The 25,237-nt window shown below is 37.5% G+C and overlaps 1 protein-coding gene across 1 annotated transcript; it reads right to left on the reverse strand.

Annotated features, from left to right (window-relative positions):
• Positions 1–25,222, reverse strand: pigl (phosphatidylinositol glycan anchor biosynthesis, class L; the record flags this gene model as incomplete). Its single annotated transcript, XM_079416446.1, is given in 8 exon segments — positions 1–762; positions 1,309–1,442; positions 4,613–4,644; positions 7,056–7,123; positions 13,044–13,134; positions 24,490–24,589; positions 24,854–25,201; positions 25,204–25,222. Coding segments are annotated over 8 exon segments (921 nt in total). The 3' UTR covers positions 1–633.
• Between the last annotated feature and the right edge of the window lie 15 nt (positions 25,223–25,237).

Genomic DNA, 25,237 nt, shown 5'->3' on the forward strand with positions numbered 1-25,237 from the left:
AGCAAATTTATTTTAAACAAAATTATTGCATTGCTCTACATTAGCATTTGTTTGAAGTCATCACAGAACATAAACTAATAGAGTTACAGACTCGCTCAAAGAAATCAGAAATACATGTCAGTTTTGAAACAATACAGAATCATAAGATTGGGTACAGTACATATTGATCCATTTGGAACAGTGCTTTACTTGGAACTCTACTTCAATAAATCAATAACAACAGTAACAACAAAGACCAATAACAACAGTAACAGAAAATGTAAACAATATACAGAATCACATTTTGTCCTTCATCCCCTGCAAACTCAAAGGCACAATCTGTGTTTTGGATTTAACAACTCTATTAAAGCGCTTAACTCCCCTAAACCTAAACCTCCCCAGAAATCTGGCTTTCAGAATATTGTAGAGTTTGGTATAAAGTCTCTAAGGTTCATTATGCCAACAGTTCTCCATTAGTGTCTGTAGGTTGGATATGCTGACTGAACCTTATTGATATATGCTGTTACTGTACAGTAATTTAATGACATTATATTTGAAATTAAGTTAAGAAACCTGAAGTAAACCTTTATTAAAAAATTTCAGTGCATAACTTTAGTCCTACATGGACAGGAACAGTACCTAAGACAATCTAAGCTAATAAATCTTCACATTCTTTGTTTCCACGGTGATGGCCTGGAATGTGTTTACAAGCATGTAGCGTGAGAAAAGTATGTAGAGCCGGCGGAACCACAGCAGCTGAGAGCGATGACAGAGCATGGCTTTCTGAGGAAGGAAGAGGAGAGAAATGATCAGACTGTAAGACAAGAGCAATGACATGCATTTTTTGAGTAGATGAGGAGGTGAGGAGATTTATCTTTTTTTATATGACTTATATATGACTTATGAAATTAAGTAGATGACCTGACCCAAGATGACAAACGAACACACAATAGGGCTGAACATGCTATCATCTGCATGCTACTGTTAGGAGCCTGACTGGTAGGGCCAGTTCAGGCTTCGGCAGGTCAGACAGAGCAACCGTATCATTCACAGACCTCTCAGCAGGATTAGTTAATGTGCACAGTAAAGGTTCAAAGTACCAATGTGTTAATCAGCAATATAGCCGTTGTTTTTCAGCTATGCACAGTGTCTTGTTTGGGAATACATCTGAAAACAGTGAAAAACTGTAAAAACTTAGAATCATGAGACAAACTTGAAAAGTTTGGAAGCCATAACTGATCATCAAGGGTGTGTCTAGTTTTAGTTCAGGGGTCATCAAGTATAATCAGAGCTTAAGCTCTTTGTTTGAACATGATTGATGACACACACCTTGGCACGTTTATACTCCTCCCATCCGCTGATGCAGCACAAATCAGAGGAGAGTAGCCAACTGACCGGCAGCTCTAGGACTGACACGTACTTTCTGAGTAAGCTGATGGAGTGAAGAGAGAAGATCTGACAACCTGTGGGGACAGATAGATTAAAAAATGTAAAAAGGTGAAAGCTTAGTGCAGGGTTTCCACATTTTTCATCAATGAATTTGACATTTCTAAGGTTTTTACAGACATTTATTTATTATTAAAAGATTAAGATTGAATTATTGTGATGTGGGTAAATAAAGAACTGGGGCCAGTTGCAGACTGGTCATAACTTTTTTAATTCAGTTATGAAAAGGTAGATTGGTCTTATTTGTATTGGAAAAGTAAGACTGATAACCACTTGGCAACTCCTAGTAAGTTTTGTATAGTATTTTCTTTATGTATTTGAGGTCTGAGATGTGGCAACAGTGAAGAGAGAGGGCAAACATTTAGCATTTTAGGTCAGCATTGCCGGCTAATCAGCCAAAATAGCATAGCACTAGATCTTAAATAAAGAATAAAAAGTATGATAGTGTTGTGTGTTTCATGTTTATTGTTAAGAGTTCAAATGTTCATGAGTCTGGTCCTGATCCCTGGTCTGTCCAGGTGTTGCAGTATGTAATGCAGTCCCATGTTGATTGCATCATCCACAGACCTGTTTGCTCTGTAGGCAAACTGCAGGGGGTCCAGCGATGTCCTTCAGATAAGCCAAAACCAGTTTTTCAAATGACTTCATGACCACAGATGTTAGAGCCACAGGTCTGTAGTCATTAAGTCGTGTTATCTTGGGTTTCTTTGGAACTCATTCAGATCGTCTGCCAGTTATTGATCCTCCACAGTGCTGGGGGATGGTGTCTTGTAATTGGTGATGTCTTTCAGACCTTTCCACACTGAAGCCGTGTCACTGGAAGAGAACTGGATCCTTAGCTTATTGGAATAATTCCTCTTTGCCACTCTGATCTTCTTTTCCAGTGTGCATTTGGCCTGTTTACACAAGACTCTGTCCCCATTCCTGTAAGCATCTTCTTTGGCCTGACGGAGCTGTCTGAGTTTTGCAGTGAACCACGGTTTGTCATTGTTATAAGTTAGATAAGTGCTGGTAGGAATGCATATATCCTCACAGAAACTGATATATGATATTACAGTCTCTGTGAGCTCGTCCAGATCATTTGCAGCAGCTTCAAAAACACTCCAATCAGTAAGGTCGAGACAGGCTTGTAAAACCTGCTCTGTCTCATTAGTCCATCTCTTTACAGTCCTTAATACAGGTTTAACAGATTTAAGTTTCGGCCTGTAGGTCGGAATAAGATGAACCAAACAGTGATCAGAGAGTCCTAAAGCTGCCCGTGGAACCGAGTGATATGCGTCCTTTATTGTTGTGTAACAGTGATCCAATATATTACTGTCTCTGGTGGGACATGTAACATGCTGTCTGTATTTTGGCAGTTCACCTAGAATGATTAAAATAGAGTTGTTCACTCTCTGTGATCTGATCAGTGAGTTTCTATAAACCTGTGCTCACGTGCGCTTGCGGTGGAATGTAGACACTCACGAGAATGAACGAGCAGAACTCCCGCGGCGAGTAGAAAGGCTTACAGTTGATGAAAAGCGTTTCTAGATCTGAACAGCACATCATCTTTAACACCGTTAAATCTGTACACCACACCTTTCATTGATGTAGAAGCATGTCCCGCTGCCGCACGATTTCCCCGTTGATTCCGCTTCGCGATTTACTCTGATCAGCTGGAAATTAGGAAGATGTAACACGCTGTCATCCAAAATCATCCTTAATCATCCAAATAATCGAAAACCGGTTGGAGATTTTGGTGTGTGTTCTGCCAAATGTTCAGCAGTTCTTCCCTGGTGAAACTGATCGTGTTTGACAAACAAAAAACAGGAAAAACTAACAAAAACACTAAAAAAACTGGAAAGCCAAGCACAATGGCTGCCATCAGCGGCGCCATCTTGAGATCATCATATCACATTGTATATATATATATATATATATATATATATATATATACAATGATTAAGAAAAAATACAAATAGGTTGATCTGCACCTTAAAGGTTTGCTTCTTTTTAAATTACATTTTGTAGAGACTCTCTAAACAAAATGTACATTATTGTTTACATTTTTTCGAAATAAATTAATACTTTTATTCAGTAAGGATTTGTTAAATTGACCAAAAGTGACAGTAAAGACATTTCTAATGTTACAAAAGATTCCTCTTTAAATAAATGCTGTCTGAACTTTCTATTCATCAAAGAAAACTGAAAAAAAGTTTCACAGTAGTATTATGAGTAGCTCAACTGTTTTCAACATTGATAATAATATATTTCTTGAGAACCAAATAAGCATATTCAAATTATTTCTGAAGGATAACGTGACGACCATATTTAAATACAATTATTTTAAATTGTATTAATATTTCATAATATTATAGTTTTACTGTATTTGGATCAAATAATTCAGCCTCAGTGAGTATGGCTTCTTTCAAAAACATTACAAAAATCTTACAGGCCCCAACTTTGAAATGGTAGTGTCTAAAGGGCATAAACAAGCTACTTCTTAATACTGACAGTTAATGACAGGGTCATCAGAAAGTAGATCTGGCTGATTAAGGAAACACTAGGGCCTAGAGGTTGACTGAGTATATGTTACGTAAAATAAGATCTGTCCAATAAGATCTAGCAGATGGAAAACACTGGATTAACAGGACTAACCTGTCCTCAGTATGAGTGGACTGACTCTGAGAAAGAAATTCAGCTGGAAATTGAATGTGTCAGATTAGAAAGCAGTCAGAAAGAACACTGCCCACTGAAATGACCCTTTGAAAATATTTGAATCATTAGCCCACAAGAGCGTAGGACACTTCTTTGTGTGAGAGCATATCGACCCCTAGTGGTCTGAGTCATGAACTGACCGTTTAATTTGCATCAATTCTGCTCTAATCTACCAGATGTTTTGAGCCTCATTATCCTTTGCTTTTAGACAAAATGGAGACACAGAAAAACTGTGATCTCAGACATTTCCTTGCTCGGGAGTAAGAGAGGGTTGGTCTAGTTCAGTGGTAGATGCTGGGAAAATGTTCAAGGAAGTATACTGGAAGTGTTTTCTAGAGTATACTTAAGAAAGTGTACCAGTGGGTGGAGTACTTTGCCTAGAAAACATACTAGCAAGATGTGAGGGAGACTTACCTCACTGATGATTGATAATTAAAATAATATTTAACATAATACTATGTATTATTTAACATAATCTAATGGGACTCACCTTCAGGCAGTCGTCCAGCAGAAGCCAGATGCCTGTTACCAAAGACATGAAGGAGAAAAACCCAAATATGATTAATGTAACACACCAAACTCTTAAGCACATACACTGCCCTCCAAAAGTTTGGAAACACCCCTGGCAAAGTGTGGTTTTGGACGATATCAGCATCAATCCTTATCATTTTTTGGTGCAAATACATTAAAGTAACTTGACATTATCATTTAAGACCAGCAATAAAACATAATAATGGCAATATCTACATGTCAAAGTCAGACATCCCCCTTTGCCAGCTGTGATGGCTGGTTACTGGTTTAAACTTGGCCCAGGTTTTTAAAAGATTTTTGGGTCAGCACACCTTAATACTGTAGCTTCAACAATTGATTGCCAATTCAAAGGCAATGTTTGAATAAACTGACAGCTTGGATGCCCAGATTATGCAGAGCTGTAATAGCTGCTAATGGTGGATATTTTGATGAATCGAAAATGTAAGTTTTTTTCTATGTATAAACTGTTTAAGTAATAAAATATATTTTCGTAGTTTGTGTTGTCCCTTATCAGTGCAAAATTATCACCAATTTAAATGGATTCATGCCAATATTGTCCAAAACCCCACTTTTCTAGGGCGTTTCCAAACTTTTGGAGGGCAGTGTATAAACATAAAACTAAATCTAAAACATATTCTCAATGAGAAAATAAATTAACCTGATAAGCAGACCATACAAAATATTAATACTTCTTCAGAAAAGACAAAAACTTTCTTTTTTGTTCTCTAGCATTTGCTAATTCATTTCTTATTTTTCAAACGATCCTTTACATTTTTTTTATTTGGTGTATCCAGGTAATTCATTTTTTATATATATATATATATATATATATATATATATATATATATTCGCAAGATGGTGACAAAATTTAGAACCATAGATTTACTTGTAGTGTTTTCACAACAAAGATTATTCTTTGTTGTGGACCTGGGTCACAGTCATGGTGGAACAGAAAAGGGCCTACCCACAAAGCACATCATTGTCAAAAAAATCCTTGGTATGCTAAAGCATTAAGATTTCTGAATACCGAAACTGAAGTGTCTCTCTCACTCCCATTATTCAGTGTGTGTGTTTGTCTTAAGGACACACACACTTCCTGAGGTCTGGGTTTTTCTCAGATTAGAGTGAGCTCTGAATCCATATGCAGTTCCTGGAGCTGTCTGTCATGGCCTGGCTCTCCCAGTCACACCACCTGTGCTGGCCCAGAGCTCAGCCCGAGACGACCCAGTCTCAGCGCCAACTTCACCATTGCTTCCTCTCACTCTCCTTCTCACACAGACAAATAAATTCATCTACAACAGCCCAGAAGAGACAGATGTCCGAAAAGATTGGCTCGGTAAATAACCAAACATTGCTCAACAATTGAACACTGTTTGTTCTGGCTGTTTTACTGTGAAGCTTCATGCAAGTCAATGCCTCACACCAGCAGAAAGCTTTATCTCCTGTTGTCTGGATGCCTTTATCACCCGTATTAATGATTTAAGCTTTGATACCTTAGTGCAGAAGAAAGGATTTTGGATTCATACCGTGCGAAGGTATGAGGCAAAGTCCTGCTTCACACTGAATTGTTGCAAACAGTCAAACAACAAACTGTCTGATCCAAGACAGAGTATTTGGAGTTCCTCTCCTTCTGAACCGATTCATGTGTGTAATGTGAGCAATCATTTAAGTAATGGAATTATACCTAGATACAGCTGAGTGCATATGTTTGCACACCCATTTTGTCATCTATAATTTATAAACCCCTCACAATTTCTACACAAATAAGAGATAATTATTTAATACTGAGACTAGGGGAAGATAGTCTTCAGTATGTTTCTTTCTTTCTTTGATTGACTTTGCATTCAACTTCACTGCACTACATGGTGCCAAATATAAGTGTATATTAAGGATCCTGGACATGTTCAGATTTGACATGAAATATCTTCAAGCCATCTTACTGTGAGATCAGTATGTTATATTTGGTTTGGTAATAGCCTAACTTGTGGACTAACACAGTCTTGCCATTCACCAGCAAAATCTAGATGGTAAAGCTGTTAGACCAAAGACATTGTGGTGATTAGGCTAAGATAACTAGCTGAGATGCTGGACTGTTCAGCAGGGTATATCAGCTCTTTGCCATTCTATTTGGACCCACTCTAATATAAATTATATAGGTTATGTTAAATAAGCAGTATTAGTTTGTTTCCTTTTTAAAATTGTAACAAAAATGATACATCAAACAGCTGTCCTAATGTCAGAAAGTCTCTGTTCTTGCTGAAGCTGTTGCTTTATTTTTAGAATTTTGTACAATGTGACTATAATTCTTTTAACTTTTAACTGCAAGTCTAATTTAATTAACTTCTCGCATCCTGTTGTTGTGGAGTGAATTCTTGCATTATGACATCAGAGTATAAGGTTACCTGAGGGTCATGTAGATGGCAATATGATTTGCATGTCCACTCACACCGCTGCCATCAAATGTCAGTACCTGCGGAAACACATGGCATAAAACAGAGGATGATAAATGCAATAATTTGTTTTATATCTGTTAATGCACAAGGTATCATGAACTAACAATGAACAATACTTTAACCTAGACTACAATTTGGGTTAGTAAGATTTTTTGTTCAAGCAAGGATGCATAAAATGATCAAAAGTGACAGTAAATGCATTTATAATGTTACAAAAGATTTCTATTTCAAATAAATGTTGATCTTTTGAACTTTCTTTTCATAAAAAAAAAAATCCTATAAAACTGAATGTAGGTTTCAACAAATATATTAAGTAGCTGTTTTCAACACTGATAATAATAATAAATGTTTTTTGAGCATTAAATCTGCATATTAAAATTATTTATGAAAGATCACGTGGTACTAAAGACTGGAGTAATGGCTATTGCAAATTCAGGTTTGTGATCACAGGAATAAGTTACATTTGAAATAAGTTTAGAAAACTGATGTTTTAAGTGAATATTATTTCACAAAATTGCTCTAATAAGAATCAATTTATAATTTATACAGTGAAGTGTATATGGCGTTTTATTTTTATATTTGTTCATTCAATGAAAAATACAGCAAATGTTTTATTTGCATATTATATGCATTTGTAATGTGTAATATTGTTCTTAATTTTTAATAAGAAAGATAAATAATGACAAAGATTTTTATCTTCACCCACTTTGGCCTAAATTCCTGCCATTCTTTTAAATTTTATATATATATATATATATATATATATATATATATATATATATATATATATAATTTTTTTTATTTATTTATTTATTTTTTTTATTATTATTATTTTTTTTTACCTTATGTTTTTTAAATAGAGAAATTAGTTTGGCAGACAACTTGGGAAATAGTAAAACCAACATGACAAAGAATCGTGATAAAATTGTGATTTTCTTGAAAAAAAATATATATATATTTTTGCTATATCGCCCACCCCTATTTGAAAACTTTTTTCCCGCCTGCATTCTTTCTTCCCACTGAAGAACAGGGGTGAAAAGGTGAACACAAGATGAAAAAACAAGCAAAAGAAAAGAACTTTAAAATAAGATGAAACAAAAGTCAAAGAAAAGCAGTAATTTGAAGACTCAGCAGTAGGCTTGGTGGGAGTTGTTGCCAGAACTGTGTGGAAACACTTCTATCTGTGTATCGTCTGCTGTGTCACCAGACGAGAGATTCTGTCTTTGGGAATGGTTGCTTTCCAAGCGGCTGCTGCACATAGCTTGAGAGTGCCAAGGGTGGAGGAAAATATGGTTGACAAAATAATAGATTGTGGCAGGTATGTAGATTGTTGCCAAACATAACAAGGCGAGTGAGTCAGCTTTCAGAAGAGACTATTGGCATGAACAAGAGGGAGGAAAAATCCAAATGCTGCGAACAGCAGAGAGACCGAATATAAATATGTTTACATGTATGGTAATAATCGAGCTACAGTGAAATTTTACAAAGTGTCAGTCTGTAATATTTAAAGGATAAAATCTGTCTTTCAGACCATGGTCAATCCTAGTTTTAATAACGTGTACATGCTGGACGAAGCCAAGCTACAATACCGTTATCTGTGTCTGTTAATTTGATTTCATTTTTAAAAAAAATCGGACTGGCACGGTTTCAGCGTTTACATAACCTTTTAAAATGATAAATCACTGCTTCAGTCTGACTGAAATCGAACTCTCAAGTGCATGCAAACACACTTACTGTCCTTTCCCTGTGAGAAGAACGCAAGATAAACATGTCTGTGCACACTTATACATTTTTATGTAAAGCATAAGGAGTCAAAGACTTAGTTTGAATCAGAATCAAAGTCTGGTACAAACAGCAGTAATGCACATCTGTTTAAATCAGAGGAGGCTATTTGTGTAATAGTGCTCTACCCACAATCCTCTGCTCCTTGTGAGAAAGCGGTAAAGCACACAAGATGGCCACCACTCTTTTCCCACACGTGTGAAAGCCAAAGTCAAATTGGAGTGTAATGTTATAGCTCAACATCAGTATTTCCATCCCCACAGCCTCCCTGGCTTATATCAAACATGAAATTAAGGGTGCAGCGGAACCGTGTGCAGATCCACTGGATTCAGCCTGTATTAGTGAGTGTGTGGTTTAATGTCAGACTGGTGTGTTGGTGTAGCTGGGAGTCTGGCAGGAAGGGTATCAGCTGATGTGTGCATGTACACTTAGGGATGATAGTCGATGGAGGTAAACCAAGTCATGTTGCAAGAACACTGTTTTGTTTACTGGCTTGTTTATGCTAGTCTTGGCGTTCTTTGGGAATTTCAAGGCATGCGGGCTGAGAACGAGGGAGAGGGAAGGAGAAAGAAAACACTAAACAGTACACGTGAGAAAGAGAAAGGAGGTGCAAGAGGGAAACATTTGTTCATTCTTGATTTCAATTTTCTTGGGGATCTTTTCTGGACGTCCTTAGTGCAGGCTGATAGATATCTCTGCATTGGCTTGCCAGCAGTGACCCTGGGGAACCGCATGTGTCTGCTTCAGCCGAGTTCAGCGGTATTATGGGATATTACAGCATGTGTAATTAGGGCTAATTACAGGGGGCCTATGAAAGCTCGCCTGAGTGAATTAATCTTACTGATACGGTCTCACTCAAAGCAACCTCATGAGAAAGACTCAAGCTATCAGATAGGAAAGTAAGCACAGTGAAAAGCTGGAGTCTGAAAATCTCTGCAGCAAACGCTCAGATCAGTGGTTCTCAACCTCTTTGACTCATTGTCCAACACATTTTTCAAAGCCCCCCACCATGTAGGGTAAGATATTTCTACTATAATTATGACAAGGCTAATGGTTTTACTATACAGAAACAATAGTTTTTAAGGCTAAGAAATGGCATGACGACTTAAAACTTCCATCCGATCCAGGGTCAGCCTTTTATGCTTAACTAAAAACCTTATGGTAACACTTTATTTTAAGGTGTCCATAATACAGAGTAATTACCTAGTTAAGTACTTAGTAGTAGCCGTTGTAATTACATGAAACAAAATGTACTTGCCATGTAACTAAGTTATGGAACAGCCTGTAATTACAGTTTGTAATTATGTAGATGTAATAGGCAGCTACTGTTACACATATGTAAAAGACCGATTGTTACATATGCGTTGCAGACTTTATACAACGTAATTATAAATGTAAGTACACAGATTTAAACTACTTAAAATAAAGTGTATCAACTTCAAGATTGTACTTAAGTGTACTTCATGTGTAAGTATACTGTACACCTTATCCAGCTGCACCTTAGTTTGATTTAACCCACCAGTACACAGCTAAAATACATGTAATACCTTTCTAATTACATTAAAATATCAGAATATTACACAGACATAAGCTATTTAAAATAAATAGTATCAAGATTGCACATAAGTGTACTTCATGTGTATCTATACTGTACACCTTATCCAGCTGCACCTTAGTTTGATTTAACCCACCAGTGCACAGCTAAAATACATGTAATACATTTCTAATCACATTACAATTACATAATATTACACAAGTATAAGCTACTTAAAATAAAGTGTATCAACTTCAAGATTGTACTTACAGTGGGGCAAATAAGTATTTGATACACTGCCGATTTTTTAAGTTTTCCCACTTACAAAGAATGGAGAGATCTGTAATTTTCATCGTAGGTACACCTCAACTGTGTATATTATCAATAAAAACATCCAGAAAATCACAATGTATGATTTTTAAATAATTAACTTCCATTTTATTGCATGAAATAAGTATTTGATCACCTACCAGCCAGCAAGAATTCTGGCTCTCACAGACCTGTTAGTTTGTCTTTAAGAAGCCCTCCTATCCTCCACTCATTACCTGTATTAATTGCACCTGTTTGAACTCGTTACCTGTATAAAAGACACCTGTTCACACACTCAATCAATCAGACTCCAACCTCTCCACTATGGGCAAGACCAAAGAGCTGTCTAAGGACACTAGGGACAAAATTGTAGACCTGCACAAGGCTGGGATGGGCTACAGGACAATAGATAAACAGCTTGGTGAGAAGGCAACAACTGTTGGCGCAATTATTAGAAAATGGAAGAAATTCAAGATGACTGTCAATCTCCCTCGGACTGGGGCTCCATTCAAGATCTCGCCTCGTGGAGTATCAATGATCCTGAGAAAGGTGAGGGATCAGCCTAGAACTACATGGGAGGACCTGGTCAATGACCTGAAGAGAGCTGGGACCACAGTCTCAACGGTTACCATTAGTAACACACTACACCGTCATGGATTAAAATCCTGCAGCGTGTGCAAGATCCCTCTGCTCAAGCCAGCACATGTACAGGCCCATCTGAAGTTTGCCAAAGACCATCTGGATGATCCAGAGGAAGCATGGGAGAAGGTCATGTGGTGAGATGAGACCAAAATAGAACTTTTTGGTATAAACTCCACTCGCCGTGTTTGGAGGAAGAAGAAGAATGAGTACAATCCCAAGAACACCATCCCAACCGTGAAGCATAGGGGTGAAAACATCATGCTTTGGGGGTGCTTTTCTGCAAAGGGGACAGGACAACTGTACCGTATTGAGGGGAGGATGGATGGGGCCATGTATCGCGAGATTTTGGGCAACAACCTCCTTCCCTCAGTAAGAGCATTGAAGATGGGTCATGGCTGGGTCTTCCAGCATGACAATGACCCCAAACACACAGCAAGGACAACTAAGGAGTGGCTCCGTAAGAAGCATTTCAATGTCCTGGAGTGGCCTAGCCAGTCTCCAGACCTAAACCCAATATAAAATCTATGGAGGGAGCTGAAACTTCGTGTTGCCCAGCGACAGCCCCAAAACCTGAAAGATCTGCAGAAGACCTGTATGGAGGTGTGGGCCAAAATCCCTGCTGCAGTGTGTGTGCAAACCTGGTCAAGAACTACAGGAAACGTCTGACCTCTGTAATTGTAAACAAATGTTTCTGTACCTAATATTAAGTTCTATTTTTCTATTGTATCAAATACTTATTTCATGCAATAAAATGGAAATTAATTTGTCAAAAATCATACAATGTGATTTTTCTGGATTTTTTTTTATATTCTGTCTCTCACAGTTGAGGTGTACCTACAATGAAAATGACAGATCTCTCCATTCTTTGTAAGTGGGAAAACTTGAAAAATCGGCAGTGTATCAAATACTTATTTGCCCCACTGTAAGTGTACTTCATGTGTATCTATACAGTACATCTTATCCAGCTGCACCTTAGTTTGATTTAACCCACCAGTAGACAGCTTAAATGCATGTAATACCTTTCTAATTACATTAAAATATCAGAATATTACACAGGCATAAGTTACTTAAAATAAAGTGTATAAAGATTGTACTTAAGTGTCCAAGTAGCTGTGTAACAGACTCGGCCTGTTACATATGTGTAACAGTAACTGCCTACTACATCTACATAATTACAAACTGTAATTACAGGCTGTTCCATAACTTAGTTACATGGCAAGTACATTTTGTTTCATGTAAGTACAACGGCTACTACTAAGTAATTAATTAGGCAATTACTCTGTATTATATGACACCTTAAAATAAAGTGTTACCAACCTTATTTTAACACTATTATTTGGAGCGGTCTAAAAATAACACAGATTATTGTATGTTTATTGATTATATATTTATCTTTCGTCACGTGCTAAAGTTAATCTGCAACCATGTTTTTTTGTCTAAGCACTGATTTGTTCTCAATTCATTATTAATAATAAAGTAAACATTTTAGATATCCTTTGGGAACGTTCTACGAAAAAGCACACACTTGTTTCCTGTTCCTTAAGAATTTTTCAGTGCACTCTGCTCTTTCATAGATTTAGGCCTCTCAGTGGTCTCAACTTCATGACTGTACCACTGTCATGTTAAATCGTACACATACTCTTCAGTACTCTTCTGGATAAGTTTCCTACCACACTTATGCTGTAGTTTCGGATGTATTTGAGGATCAGAGAGGAGATCAGTGCAGTGCTCCACTGGACTGCGGGGTCATCTGGAAGCTCTCTGCATGAACAAAAGGAGAGGAGGGAAAAATATAAAAGCATTATAAGGAGATTTCACACACTTTTATTACAGAGAAAAAGAAAAACTGAGACGTATAGGCAACTACATTTTTACAGTTTTGTGTGCACTTTACATTTCTGTTTCTGCTGTAAAGTAAAAAAGTAATTGTGCAATGAAGTGAAAACTAAAGTTACATTTGCAATTGTGAGATATAAAGTGACACTGCAAAAAATAAAGCCACATTGGGACAAAGTCACAAGAGAAACAGGCTCTCTATCAATGTCCATCAATTTTTCCATCTGTGTGGAAACTGACTTTTGACTTAACAAGCACAAATAATGAGTAGCATTATATATAATACTAAAGACAACTGATGGAAGAGTCTTGTGTATCTACAGCTCTGTTCATGTTCTATGTGTAAGTTTGATTTGGTCTGAGCAAAAAGCATTTATGTATCAACACACACACACAGCTGCAACAAAACAGCAAGGTCCTGGAAGGGCAGGTTTTGGCCCGAGGGTTGCAGTGGTGAACAAGAGTCTCTCTCTATCTGATTTACTGCCACAGTCTCACTACTGCTCAGCTGGAATGCATCCCACAGTCCTCTCTGAAGTCTGGGATCAAAGGTCACCCGGGCTTTTCCCTCTCATTCATCTGTAACTACAGCTCAGGGAAAACAAGGGCCATGCATCAATCTCTCTCTCTCTTTCTTTCTCTTTCTCACACACACACAACTTTCACTTGAACACCCCACATAGCTGCTGTGTAATGTATTGGGGTCAGAAGAAGCGCCGCCCACTGTGGACAATCAGTTAAGTGCATGTTGTTTTGTTCTCTAGCTATTTTTTACTCCTAGACACCTTTATCAAACATCAAATATTAGAAGAGCAGAAAGAAAGATAAGGAGAACAGTTGATGGTCAAGAATGAGAGACAGAAGCACCAAAACATAGCAGGCTGCCTACATAGACAGTATTTTAAGTCATTGTAGATGTATTTAAGAAATGAAGGTGATTTCAATACTTTTTTTTGCCAAATTCTAAGACTGCATCGATTTGATTAGAAATACAGTAATATTATTACAGTATTAATATTATATATATTTAAATTGTTATTAAAATTAAATATTTTTTTTTTCTTTTCAAATATACACTAGTCAACATTTGAAGTGGATCAAAACCTTTCATCAAAGTTGTCCTAAAACCAAAATGTGTTCTTTGTCTTAGGACAACTTTTTTGATCCACTTCAAATGTTGACTACTATATTTTAAAGTGTAATTTATTCCTGTAATGGCAAAGCTGAATTTTCAGCGTCGCATGATCCTTCAGAATTCATTCTAAAATGTTGATTTGGTGCAAAAGAAACATTATTGTCAATGTTAAAAAGAGTTTAATATCTTTTTCTGTTTTATTTTTTGAAGTTCAAAATTACAGCATTTCTGATAATGAGTGTCAATAGCTTAACAGCATGTTTTTGAAACAGATTCAGAGAAAGCAAGAGAAAAAGCTAAAAAAGTTAAACATGGATTCTGACTGGCAGAAGGGCAAACAAAACCACTAGAGGACTCTATCTACACTGATTCAGTGGTCAGATATTGGAAATGGCAGGGTAAAGTGGACTGTGATTGGCTGAGAGGGTTGGGCTGGCACTGCATACCATTTGGCACTGAATGGGTTAATGACAGCCGGCAGCAAAATCCCAGCTCAAGGTCACGGGGTAAGACGAGAAGAGGGGGAGTGAAAGTCAGAGTGAGGCAGAGACAGATAAAAAGATAGAGAGAAACAGCGTGAGTTGAATTGGGGCCACTCACAATGGGGCTTGACAGTTGTTTCTGTTCTTTTGTGATGGATCTGCACACAAATCAAATGCTGGTCAGGGTCATGGGGTCGGCTCTGGAGGACACCATATCAGAGGCGGGGTGGGTGTGAAGTGATATGCTGGCTATAGAAAAGGCTTTGACTAGCAAATTATGGGTGCAGTAGGAGTTAGGATATAACAGACGTACAAAGAGACTGAGAGACTGAAAAAGAGATATGAATGGCAAGAAGTCTTTCTATGTGATTATCTTACACAATTTATAGAAAATGTTGATTTTATCCAAATATTGGCATTGATTCATGTCTAATGATGTATTTTGCAGCACAGCTGAAGCAAAAGTATAATTATTAGCTTGTAGGTCAGCACTATTTTTATTGCTCAAACTTTACGGTTTGTCTACACCTCTCAGCATTAAATGTCTGGCAATTTATTCACCCCAAACCTCACAAATGTTTTTTTTAAGTAGACACATTCAGCTTTATTTTTGGCTTGTATTTTATTTTTTTATACTTTTAAATACATTTTAATGTTTATAATAATATTAAAGTTGAAAAACCTTTAATTGACTTACATTTATAAAATGTTCAACAAAAACTTAACTAACAGTGATGCAGTTCTAAATCCATACAACACAACATTCTCTATTTTGTGGAATGCAAAAGGTGAGTTTCTGAAGGATATCTTAGCTGCTCTTTTTCACAATTAAAAAGTGAATGAGAACTGGTTATGTCAAGCTCCAAAATTACAGAAAAGAAAAGTATCATAAAGTATCACTTTTTCAAGTCTTCATTTGTGTGAACAGACCAGTCTTAACTGATAATTTTCCCCTCAGCAGAAGCTCTGAATTGACTGCATAGGTCATATTCAACAAAATAGGATCACATTGTCGCCAATGATTCCAAACTGCTTTGGCTCTCACATGATGTCTCTGTTTGGTCTCATTTTCAAATAAAGATATCATATAACCTCAGAAGACATGGAATATAGCACATGAGTCATATGGGCAATTTTTACAGTACTTTTATGGTGTGTTTTTTTTGTTGGCATTTTTGAGCTTGGATCCCTTTCACTTTTTTTATTTTTTATTGTGGATCTGCCAGGATACTCTTCAAAACTTCACATTCAGTGTCCAAAGGAAAAATGACAGTCATGCAGCATCAATACAACATGAGGATAAGTAAATGATGACAGACTTGTGGGTGAACTTTGGCAAACAGACAGTCCTGTCCCAAACACCATTGATTGAGCCATTGTTATGTCCAGCCCAGTTGGGCCATTTTTTTGCAGCTAGTAAAACTAAAATCACTCATTAGACTTTTAGCCTTCCAGAACCAAGAACAAGAGAACATAGGACAGAAAGAGAGAAGAACAATAAAATAAAGAAAGAAAGAAAAAGACACATGCTCTTTCTGACCTTTTTCAGGATGGATCAAGACAGAGTAGTTGGCCTCACTAGAAACAGTGTCAAATGCCCCATAGTAACCTTTCCTCTCCCTGCCTCCCTCCTCTCTCTTACTCACTCACCGCATGTGGATGTGTAATTGCTTGCAGGCGTCTGAATGCAGCAGATGAACTTTAGCCTACTGAAGAGGCGGGGTGTGTGTGTGAGAGAGAGAGCAGAGAGGGTGGGGGTGGGGGTGGGGGGCTGGCAGCGTTTGTTTTGTCTGGTCACATGGGGCCCTGGCTGCCTTTCCGTTACAAGGCCCAGTGCATGCTGGGAAATGCTGACTGCTGAACGACAGTTAACCCTTCCGGCACAAATTTCTGACTGAAATGAGCTCAGGTTCGCAGTCATATTTGCACAGATTTATGGAGTTTAAGAAGCACTTTTATCCGTCAGTAGCTCTTTAGAGCAGAAAGCTGAAAAGCTCAAGCTAGATTCTTCATTCATTTAGATGTTCAGGAGCAGCCAAACAGCTCATTTCAGCCAAATTTAGAACATTAAATGAAACAACAATCTCAAATACTTGGCACAAAACAGCCCTGCAGCTTCCAAGATATAATACAGAGAACATTGCTTTATGATGAAAAGAAGAAGGGAGAGAAAATCAAGACAAATGGTACCGAAAAAATCAGTTGAATGTTTCTGCTTTGGAAGAGACATAGAAACCCCAAATGTTCCCAAAGAAGGATAGTGTTTTTTTTTTTTTCTTCCATGACAAGCTCTTGGCAGGCAGTGCATTTGCAGTGCTGTCTGGTAATTGTGTTAACAGAGCTCATCTCTCTCAGGGTCTTGACCTGCCATCAGCCCCAACACCCACCCACCCGACCCGACTTTCTGTCCTCTTCCTGCAGCTTATAAATCACAGGGTTTAATTTCCTTGCAGAATCAATTTATAAGTAAATATGGAGGGCAATGAATGCTATTATTTTCTCCTCGTCACTACTGTCCAAAGCAGTTATGCATTTTCATTTTATTAAAATATTAAATATAAGTTGTATTTTAAGGAAGTCCATTTCCGCAACATAAAACAAATCATGCTTTGGAAAATAATAATTACAACATTAAAGTCATAATTAAGCCATTAATACTCAAAACTGTCACAATTATGAGGTAAAAGTAAAAATGTTGAAATAACAAAACTGAAATTATTAAATAAAAACTAATAATTATGACACAGTCATCCTATGACAAAGTAATTAAAAAGTCAATTATGAGCTGAAGTCATAATTATGAGACAGTCAAAAAAAAGTTAAAAAGTCATAATTACATAAAGAACACAGGACACAGAAACTTGTTGTCAGTGCTACCCCAACGTCAATGTTTTCGATAAAATAGTTTGAGACCTGAAAGCTACAACATTTCTCAGTAGCAAGGTTGTGGTAATGTCACTCACTTTTTTGAATCAGTTAAACTTACAGCTTCGCTATTATTTGCTGCTGCTGAACACTGTTGAGAGTCACTTCTTGGCTGCATTACCACCTCAGGTGTGTATTATCATTCAGTATTTCAATGTCCTGTTTTCATTTCTTTTTTCATAACTCCCATTTTTTTCAAAGGGATAGTTCCCTTACAAATGATAATTCTGTCATTAATTACTCACCCTCATGCTGTTCCAAACCCACAAGACCTTTGTTCATCTTTGGAACACAAGATATTTTTGATTAAATCTGTGAGCTTTCTGACCCTCAAGGGTCCTACCACGTTCAAGGTCCAGAAAGGCACCAAGAACATCGACAAAATAGTCCATGTGACATCAGTGGTTAAACCATAATTTTCAGAGTACCACGACGCATGTGCGTACTTTGCTCTAAACGTAAGCAAGGTTGTCCAAAATAGCGCTATGGAAGGAGAAGACTTGTTGAATAAAGTCTTTACTTTTTGTTGCGCAAAAAAAAAAAATTTCTCGTAGCCTCATAAAATTATGAATTTCATCAAAAATATCTTCATTTCTGTTTCGAAAATGAAAGAAGGGTTTGGAACGGCATGAGGGTGAGTAACTCAGAATACGTGCTCTGCATTTAACCCATACAAAGTGCACACACAGCAGTGAACACACACACACCGTGAACACACACCCGGAGCAGTGGGCAGCCAGTGCTGCGGCGCCCGGGGAGCAGTTGGGGGTTCGGTGCCTTGCTCAAGGGCACCTCAGTCGTGGTATTGAGGGTGGAGAGAGCGCTGGACATTCACTCCCCCCACCTACAATCCCTGCCGGCCCGAGACTCGAACCCACAACCTTTGGATTACGAGTCCGAATCTCTAATCATTAGGCCAAGACTTCCCTAATTAATTAATGAATTTTACATTTTTGGGTGAACTCTCCCTTTTAATCCCTTTATGCCTTTCTTCTATTTATTGGAAATGGACTTCTATACTATACTATATTAATGATAGTAATTTTCTTTAGTAGTAAGTTTCTTTAAATTCACATTTAATTATTGAATTATTAAATTTAATTTGAACTAAAATAAGAAAACATTATTTGCTGTTGAAAACAGTCCAACACTAAGACAGCATCTGTGAAAATGCAAGAACTCTTTCTTGAGAAACCGTACTTCTGCCCTGTTCAAGGAAAACATGCAGGACAATCTTACAAAAATTAAACTAACACCCATGGAAAGCTCTCAACACATGATAGAGACAAAGAGAGAACTGTCAGAGGAAGTAAAAGGAGGACAGGCACTCAACCTGATGTCACCCTGCCAGGCAGTTGGGCTGTGTGGTCTGTGCTCAGACAAATGGAGAGTACATCTGTCTGCCTAAATGAATAATACAGAAAAAGAGAGAAAAAGATTGCGGGGGTCGACTAAGTACAAGTTCAATGGAGCGTGTTCAGATGTGCTCTTATCACAAAAGCACTCCCATGATGCATTGCCTCAGTCAGAGTGTAGGCGGTCAATGCAGCTGTGCACTGGAGAGAGAGCAAAGCAGCTCTGAGAAGAGGGTCACACGACCCATTCAGAGCCCACAAGGACACACTCTGAGATGGCACAAGTTAAGTTACAACAAAACTTTACAATCAGAGTGTAAAATGAAATGGATATCACGCAAACTCCCATATGCTGTGCATGTCGTTACAATTCAATGAATCAGAAACACAACTTCAAATTGCTAGCAAACAAGTCTATGCAGATATAATTAGAGATGATAACCACAAGTTCATGAGGTCTACATAGTCTCACATTTCAGACCTTTGAGAGTTGGCATAAAGTCTGATCCACTCTTCAGCTAATTCTGGCTAAAAAACCACCAGCTTAAACAGGAAGAGGCTGTCTGATCAACACGTACAGTGTCCAACCTGTTCGTTTTCTTCACGTTTAGGGTAGGGATGCACCGAAATTAAAATTCTAGCTGATATTGATAAGCTGATATTAAAATCAATTGTATTTTGTCTAAAAGAAAAAAGAAAAATCAACAGATTAGTCAATGTCAAATAAATTTTATATAATGAATTATGGATAACTATTCATTCTGAGATGAAAGAAACTTAAAATGTTCCTGTTAAGTTATCACTAGATAACTACAACAAAACAAATCTATAATAGAAAAAATAATTAATATTATAATATAAAATATGCAGATAAATACCTAATATTGACCAAAACTGTATTAAAAACACACTATTGTTTTCATATGTAATTTATTCCTGTGACGACAAAGCTGAATCTTCAAATCAATCTATTATGATGAGAAACATTTCAGTTTTCATTTCATAACGTTTATTATTATTAAGCGCTGCTTAATTTTTGTAGAAGTGTTTGATGAATAGAAAGTCCAACAGAACAGTAATTGTTTTAAATGGAAGAATAATTTAAATGGAAAAATGTCTCTTTGTAACTGTAAATACAGCGACTAGACCAAGTACCTTGCAAAAACAACTTTGTTTCCTGGTGGACTGATAAACTAAGGTTCAACCAGTTTTTTCCAGTTCTGAATACAATGTACGTGAGTGAGCAGTCTGTGGTCGTGCTGTCTGAGACTGAGACTAAAGTCCACAAGACTTTGTCACTATGTGCACTTATGTAAACTTTGTCTACTCAGTTGAGTGTTTATGTGTGTGTGTTCAGAACTCTCTGTACAACAGCGGTCAGTGCTGCTGACAGCAGGGAATGAATAGGATCACTGCATGCACACCAATCCTGATCACTACACAGCGATCCTGAACCAGCTCAGAGCCCAGATGACCCTGCCTGAACTCAGACGCTCAAACACACACACACACACAAAAGCTTAAACGTGCACATGAAAGCTAAAGATTACTACAGTCTGCTGAGGTCATGCTAGGCAAACACAAGACCCAGAAGCTCATCTTTCAGATTTATGCATTATCAGTTCACTGCAGTCATCAGTTCACTATGCTTTGGTTGGAATCTCCAGCCAGTTCTGTAACATACTGTAGATAAAATAGAAAAACAGATTAGGATGACCTTGAATAGAGTATTTAAGAGTGAAGTGATCTATGCTGTACTTATTGTCATTCGTGATCTGGGTTTTTGCCAAATGCAAGGTGAGATTAAACCTTGCATTTTTTTAAACCTTGCAAATCTGATTAAACCAGATTTCTCCCATCTTGTGTTTGTGTACGTGCTTGTGAATGACTAGAGGAAAGGATCATAAAGATTACAGTGTCAGCTCCTGGGTAAAGAAGATATGGTGGGGAAGGTGAGCGAGGAAAAGATAGAGTGAGTCAGAAAAGATCAAAGTTTATTCTGTGTGTACATTAGGTTAAAAAATAAAGCTAGGACGAGCAATAGAGAGAGAGATACAGGCGGATCGGGCGTCGTGCCAGCTGATTATGAAAGTTCCAGGTGGGTGTCTGCGTTTACATGATACTTATGACCTAGTCAACACACACTCAGAACACGCCCGGGTTCCGCGTACCGCCACTAGAGCAGTCTAAAACAAGATTACTGGTCATTGACCCTGCAGTTACACAAAGGGTTTATACACACACAGGGTTTGTATGTAACATCATATGTTAAGCTGAACGACCCAAATAGAGGTACATTTGACAGCCGTGTCCAAAGCAGTCAAAACAAGGGGCGTATCTCAGTGTCCGATCGTACAACAAACCAGGAAATATCGTCTCTTTAAATTTGGGAATGCTTAGATGTCAGCCCAAGTAAAAGTATAATCTCTGAAACAACAAGTCACACACATACTCAGGGGACAGCTAGCCGGTCCATTATGCTTTAGTTTTTCCATGCTTCCAAGAACTAACAAACTCTAAATGTGGAGAGGTTTCAGCCAGGCGATGGTGTTTGGGACCTCTGGGGTTTTGTGGCATTTAAGCACGATAAGAACAACGGCAAGCAGGAAGCTTAGAGCGCACTTTACTAAAGGAATGGATTCATGCAGGGAAGAGCTGCAGGCAGGGTGGGTCACAGCACTTGGAAAACAGCCTGAAAAACATATTACCATGACTATGCAAATTCTTTTGGGAGAACTTGAATTTGTGACGCATGCATCATATTTTTGCTTGCCGTTCCCTGGGTGGACAAGAAAACTCTGGCTTATGTCATTTAACAAAAACCCACTGAAGCAAAGTTTCTGAAAAACTTTTTTTGCCTTCATATGCTTTATCAGCAAGAAGCTTGCAATAATTTCCAGAGGATCTGGACCAGCTAAAGACTAAAATTATCTCTCCACCACACACACACACACAGCTGGTTTGCATAAATGCAATGACAGCACATTACCTGGCTGAACTTCAGGTGATATTACAAAATCTGAGTCCCATAAAAACATCAAATGATGGCTAATGCCAGTTACTGAAAATAGCGACGTATAAACATGCGGTGGTGGTGTATAGGTCATAGCAGGGCTCCGAACAAGCCATCGCCAGGCCCTGTGTGTCAAGACATCTACAGAAACTAGAACATCTGCCTTTCGTTCTACACTTCATGTGTTTATTAAATATTTGGATGCAAAATGTACTCACAGCTCCATTTAACTCACTTTTGTCTGCAGATTTTTCCCTAAAATCACCACCGAAAAGTCTGAGTCCATTAACATTGTGGCTTTCAGCAAGGCACTTAACATCAGGTTGTCCTTGGAATAAGCATCCTGTAGGTTGCTTTGGATAAAAGCATCTGCCTTACTAACCTCATGGCACTGAGGATGTAAGGAACACTTCACCATGATACTTTTACTAGGAATGCACCCAAAACTCATCTATCCAGGTCCCTTGTTGCAGAACACTGAAAAATACAGCACTGATAAGCCCATGTTTTTTTTTGTTTTTAGTCAAGATCACTATTATCCTTGTGTGTATGTCTACTGAACCATGGACGGGACAACTGGCATTCAGCACAAATTCAAAGTTTGGGGTTGTTAAGAATTTTTATGTTTTTGAAAGAAGACTCTTATGTTCACCAAAGCTGTGTTTATTTATAGTAAAAATAGTAATATTGTGAAATGTTATTATGACAACTGTTTTCTATTTGAATATATTTAGCCATCAGTCCAGTCAGTGTCACATGATCATTCTAATATGCTGATTTAATGCTCAAGATATATTTATTATTATAATCAATGTTGAAAACAGTTGTGCTCCTTAATATTTTTTGTGTAAACTATGATCATTTTCTTCCAGCATTCTTTGAAGAATAAAATTCAAAAGAATAGCCTTTATATGAAATAGAAACATTAAGGATCTTACTGACCCCAAACTTTATATTACACATACACTACATATTACTGATATGTGTTTCTTTAAAACTACTGCTGCCAATCTGTAGCTCAGCCAGACTCTGGCACAGTTAAGCAATGATGGAATATGTGGGTAGCAAGAAAACTTTTTCAGGCAGCCTGTATTTTGGCAATCTGTAATATAGCTGACGGTTATTAGCGTGAATGAGAAAAACAGCTGATGATTCAGGAAAACACTGAAAATTCAACCGGGCCTAAGATAACACCACAAAGATGTGAAGGAGCTCATAACATCATCAAACTGATATTGTGGAATCACATTGACTATTTTAGACAATCCTGCCCCATGGACTCTTTTTTTTTCAGGCCATGTCAGCATTGAGTTCTCAGGGGGGGTGGAGAACTGCCCTCTTTAATCTCCCATCCTGGTCATTTATATCCTCCAGTGACAGAGCGAGCACCCATACATCAGCTTGAGCTGTCTGTGCCTCTGTTGTGACAAGAATGGAGGTGTTTCATTTGTAGGCCTGCCACTGTTTGCTCACAGGGTAGCCAGGGGAGAAGAGGAGGGGCCAGACCCAGCGTGGTACACACTTAATGCATGTCCTCGCTGCGGCTAAAGCCTCGGGAGGAAGGCCGCACTGGACCTGAACATTTCTTTTCTGAAGACTAATGAAACACCCCCAAAAAGAATAGAGTAGGGCTTATTGTCAGTGTTGGTAGCTGATGTATTGTCTTTATTATCTTAATTGAAATATGCTTTAGATCAGGCTTGGTAGGGTTCATCTTGCATCTTACTCATCAAGTGAGGTTTTTATCATGTTCCTTTATTAGAAGCAACTGCATTGTGGGAGACAACCTGTGAATCTGTCATATAATGGCTTATAATTGCATCATCATACTTATACACACAAGTTGCAGCTTAATATTTTTGTAGAAACCATGATGCATTTTTTTTCAGGAATCTTTGATGAAGTTCAGAGGAACAGCATTTATTTGAAATATAAATATTTTATCACTTTTGATCAATTTAATGCATCCTTATAGAATAAAAGTATTTATTTTTTATTTATTTTTTTCTCTTAAAAACTTAAATTAATAAAACTTTTTTATTGTAATAATATTTCAAAATATATCTCTTTTACTGTATTTTTAATCAAATAAATGCAGCCTTGGTGAACATAAGACAATTAATGACAATCTTAATTATCTGAATTTCTATTTAAAAATGGTTTTTCATTTGATTGCTGAGGAAGACGTTAAAGTGTTATATTTTTTCAAAAACTCACACTCGTGTTGTTTCAAACTTATGAATTTCAGTCATATTAATTTCTTTCTTCTGTGGTACACAACATTAGCTTAGATGGAATATTCAACTTGTGGGTGAGTAAATGATGCAGGCTTTTACATTTTAAGGTGAAAACTGTGTGCGCTGCCCTTACTTGTCATCTATGATGGTGACGTGGTCAGATGGGATTCCCAGAACTGCACAGCTGTCAAGCAGTTCTCTTTTGCGCTGTAGTCCTTGATTGTTGTAATTGCCTGAGCATTACAGAAACATTTTAAGAGTCTCTTTTACTTTATACAAGCATCCCAAATACTTCAGCAGAAGTTCTTATTTCTTTTATTTAATCAGTTCAGCACATAAAGTACAGTATTTGAACAAATTGCATTATTAAACAACATATATATTTCAATAACAAAGTAAAATGTTCTCTTTTTATACAAATAACCAAGAATTTTCATTACAACTGAAAAACGATTCAGGTTAAGATTATGATTTTATTAACGGACTAGTAAACCTACCTGTCGACAAACATAACAAATAAACAGCTGCTTGTGATTCAACAAGTTTTAAGACTGTAGGCGCAAAGAACATGCATTCGTCATCTGGATGTGCAGTGATTAGCAGAGCTCGAGTCTCGCTGGCTGTAGCGCGCGGCTCGTCATCCCTTGAGTTCTGTAAGAGCGCGCTGGACCTCTCTTGAGTTGGACAAAAACTCGCGTTTCCAACGGTGTATAAAGGGGTGGATATTTTATTCCGTAAGTGTGGCCATAATTTGCTGTATCTGTAATACACAAACTTAATAGAAATAGTATAAGCCACAAAGACAAATACGATGGTAACAAAAACAAACATCTCGACCGCGCCATGAAAGAGTCCGTGTGGAACATCGTTTCCTGACCAAT

This window comes from Barbus barbus (genome assembly GCF_936440315.1).
Source record: "Barbus barbus genome assembly, chromosome: 5".
Lineage (NCBI taxonomy): Eukaryota > Metazoa > Chordata > Actinopteri > Cypriniformes > Cyprinidae > Barbus > Barbus barbus.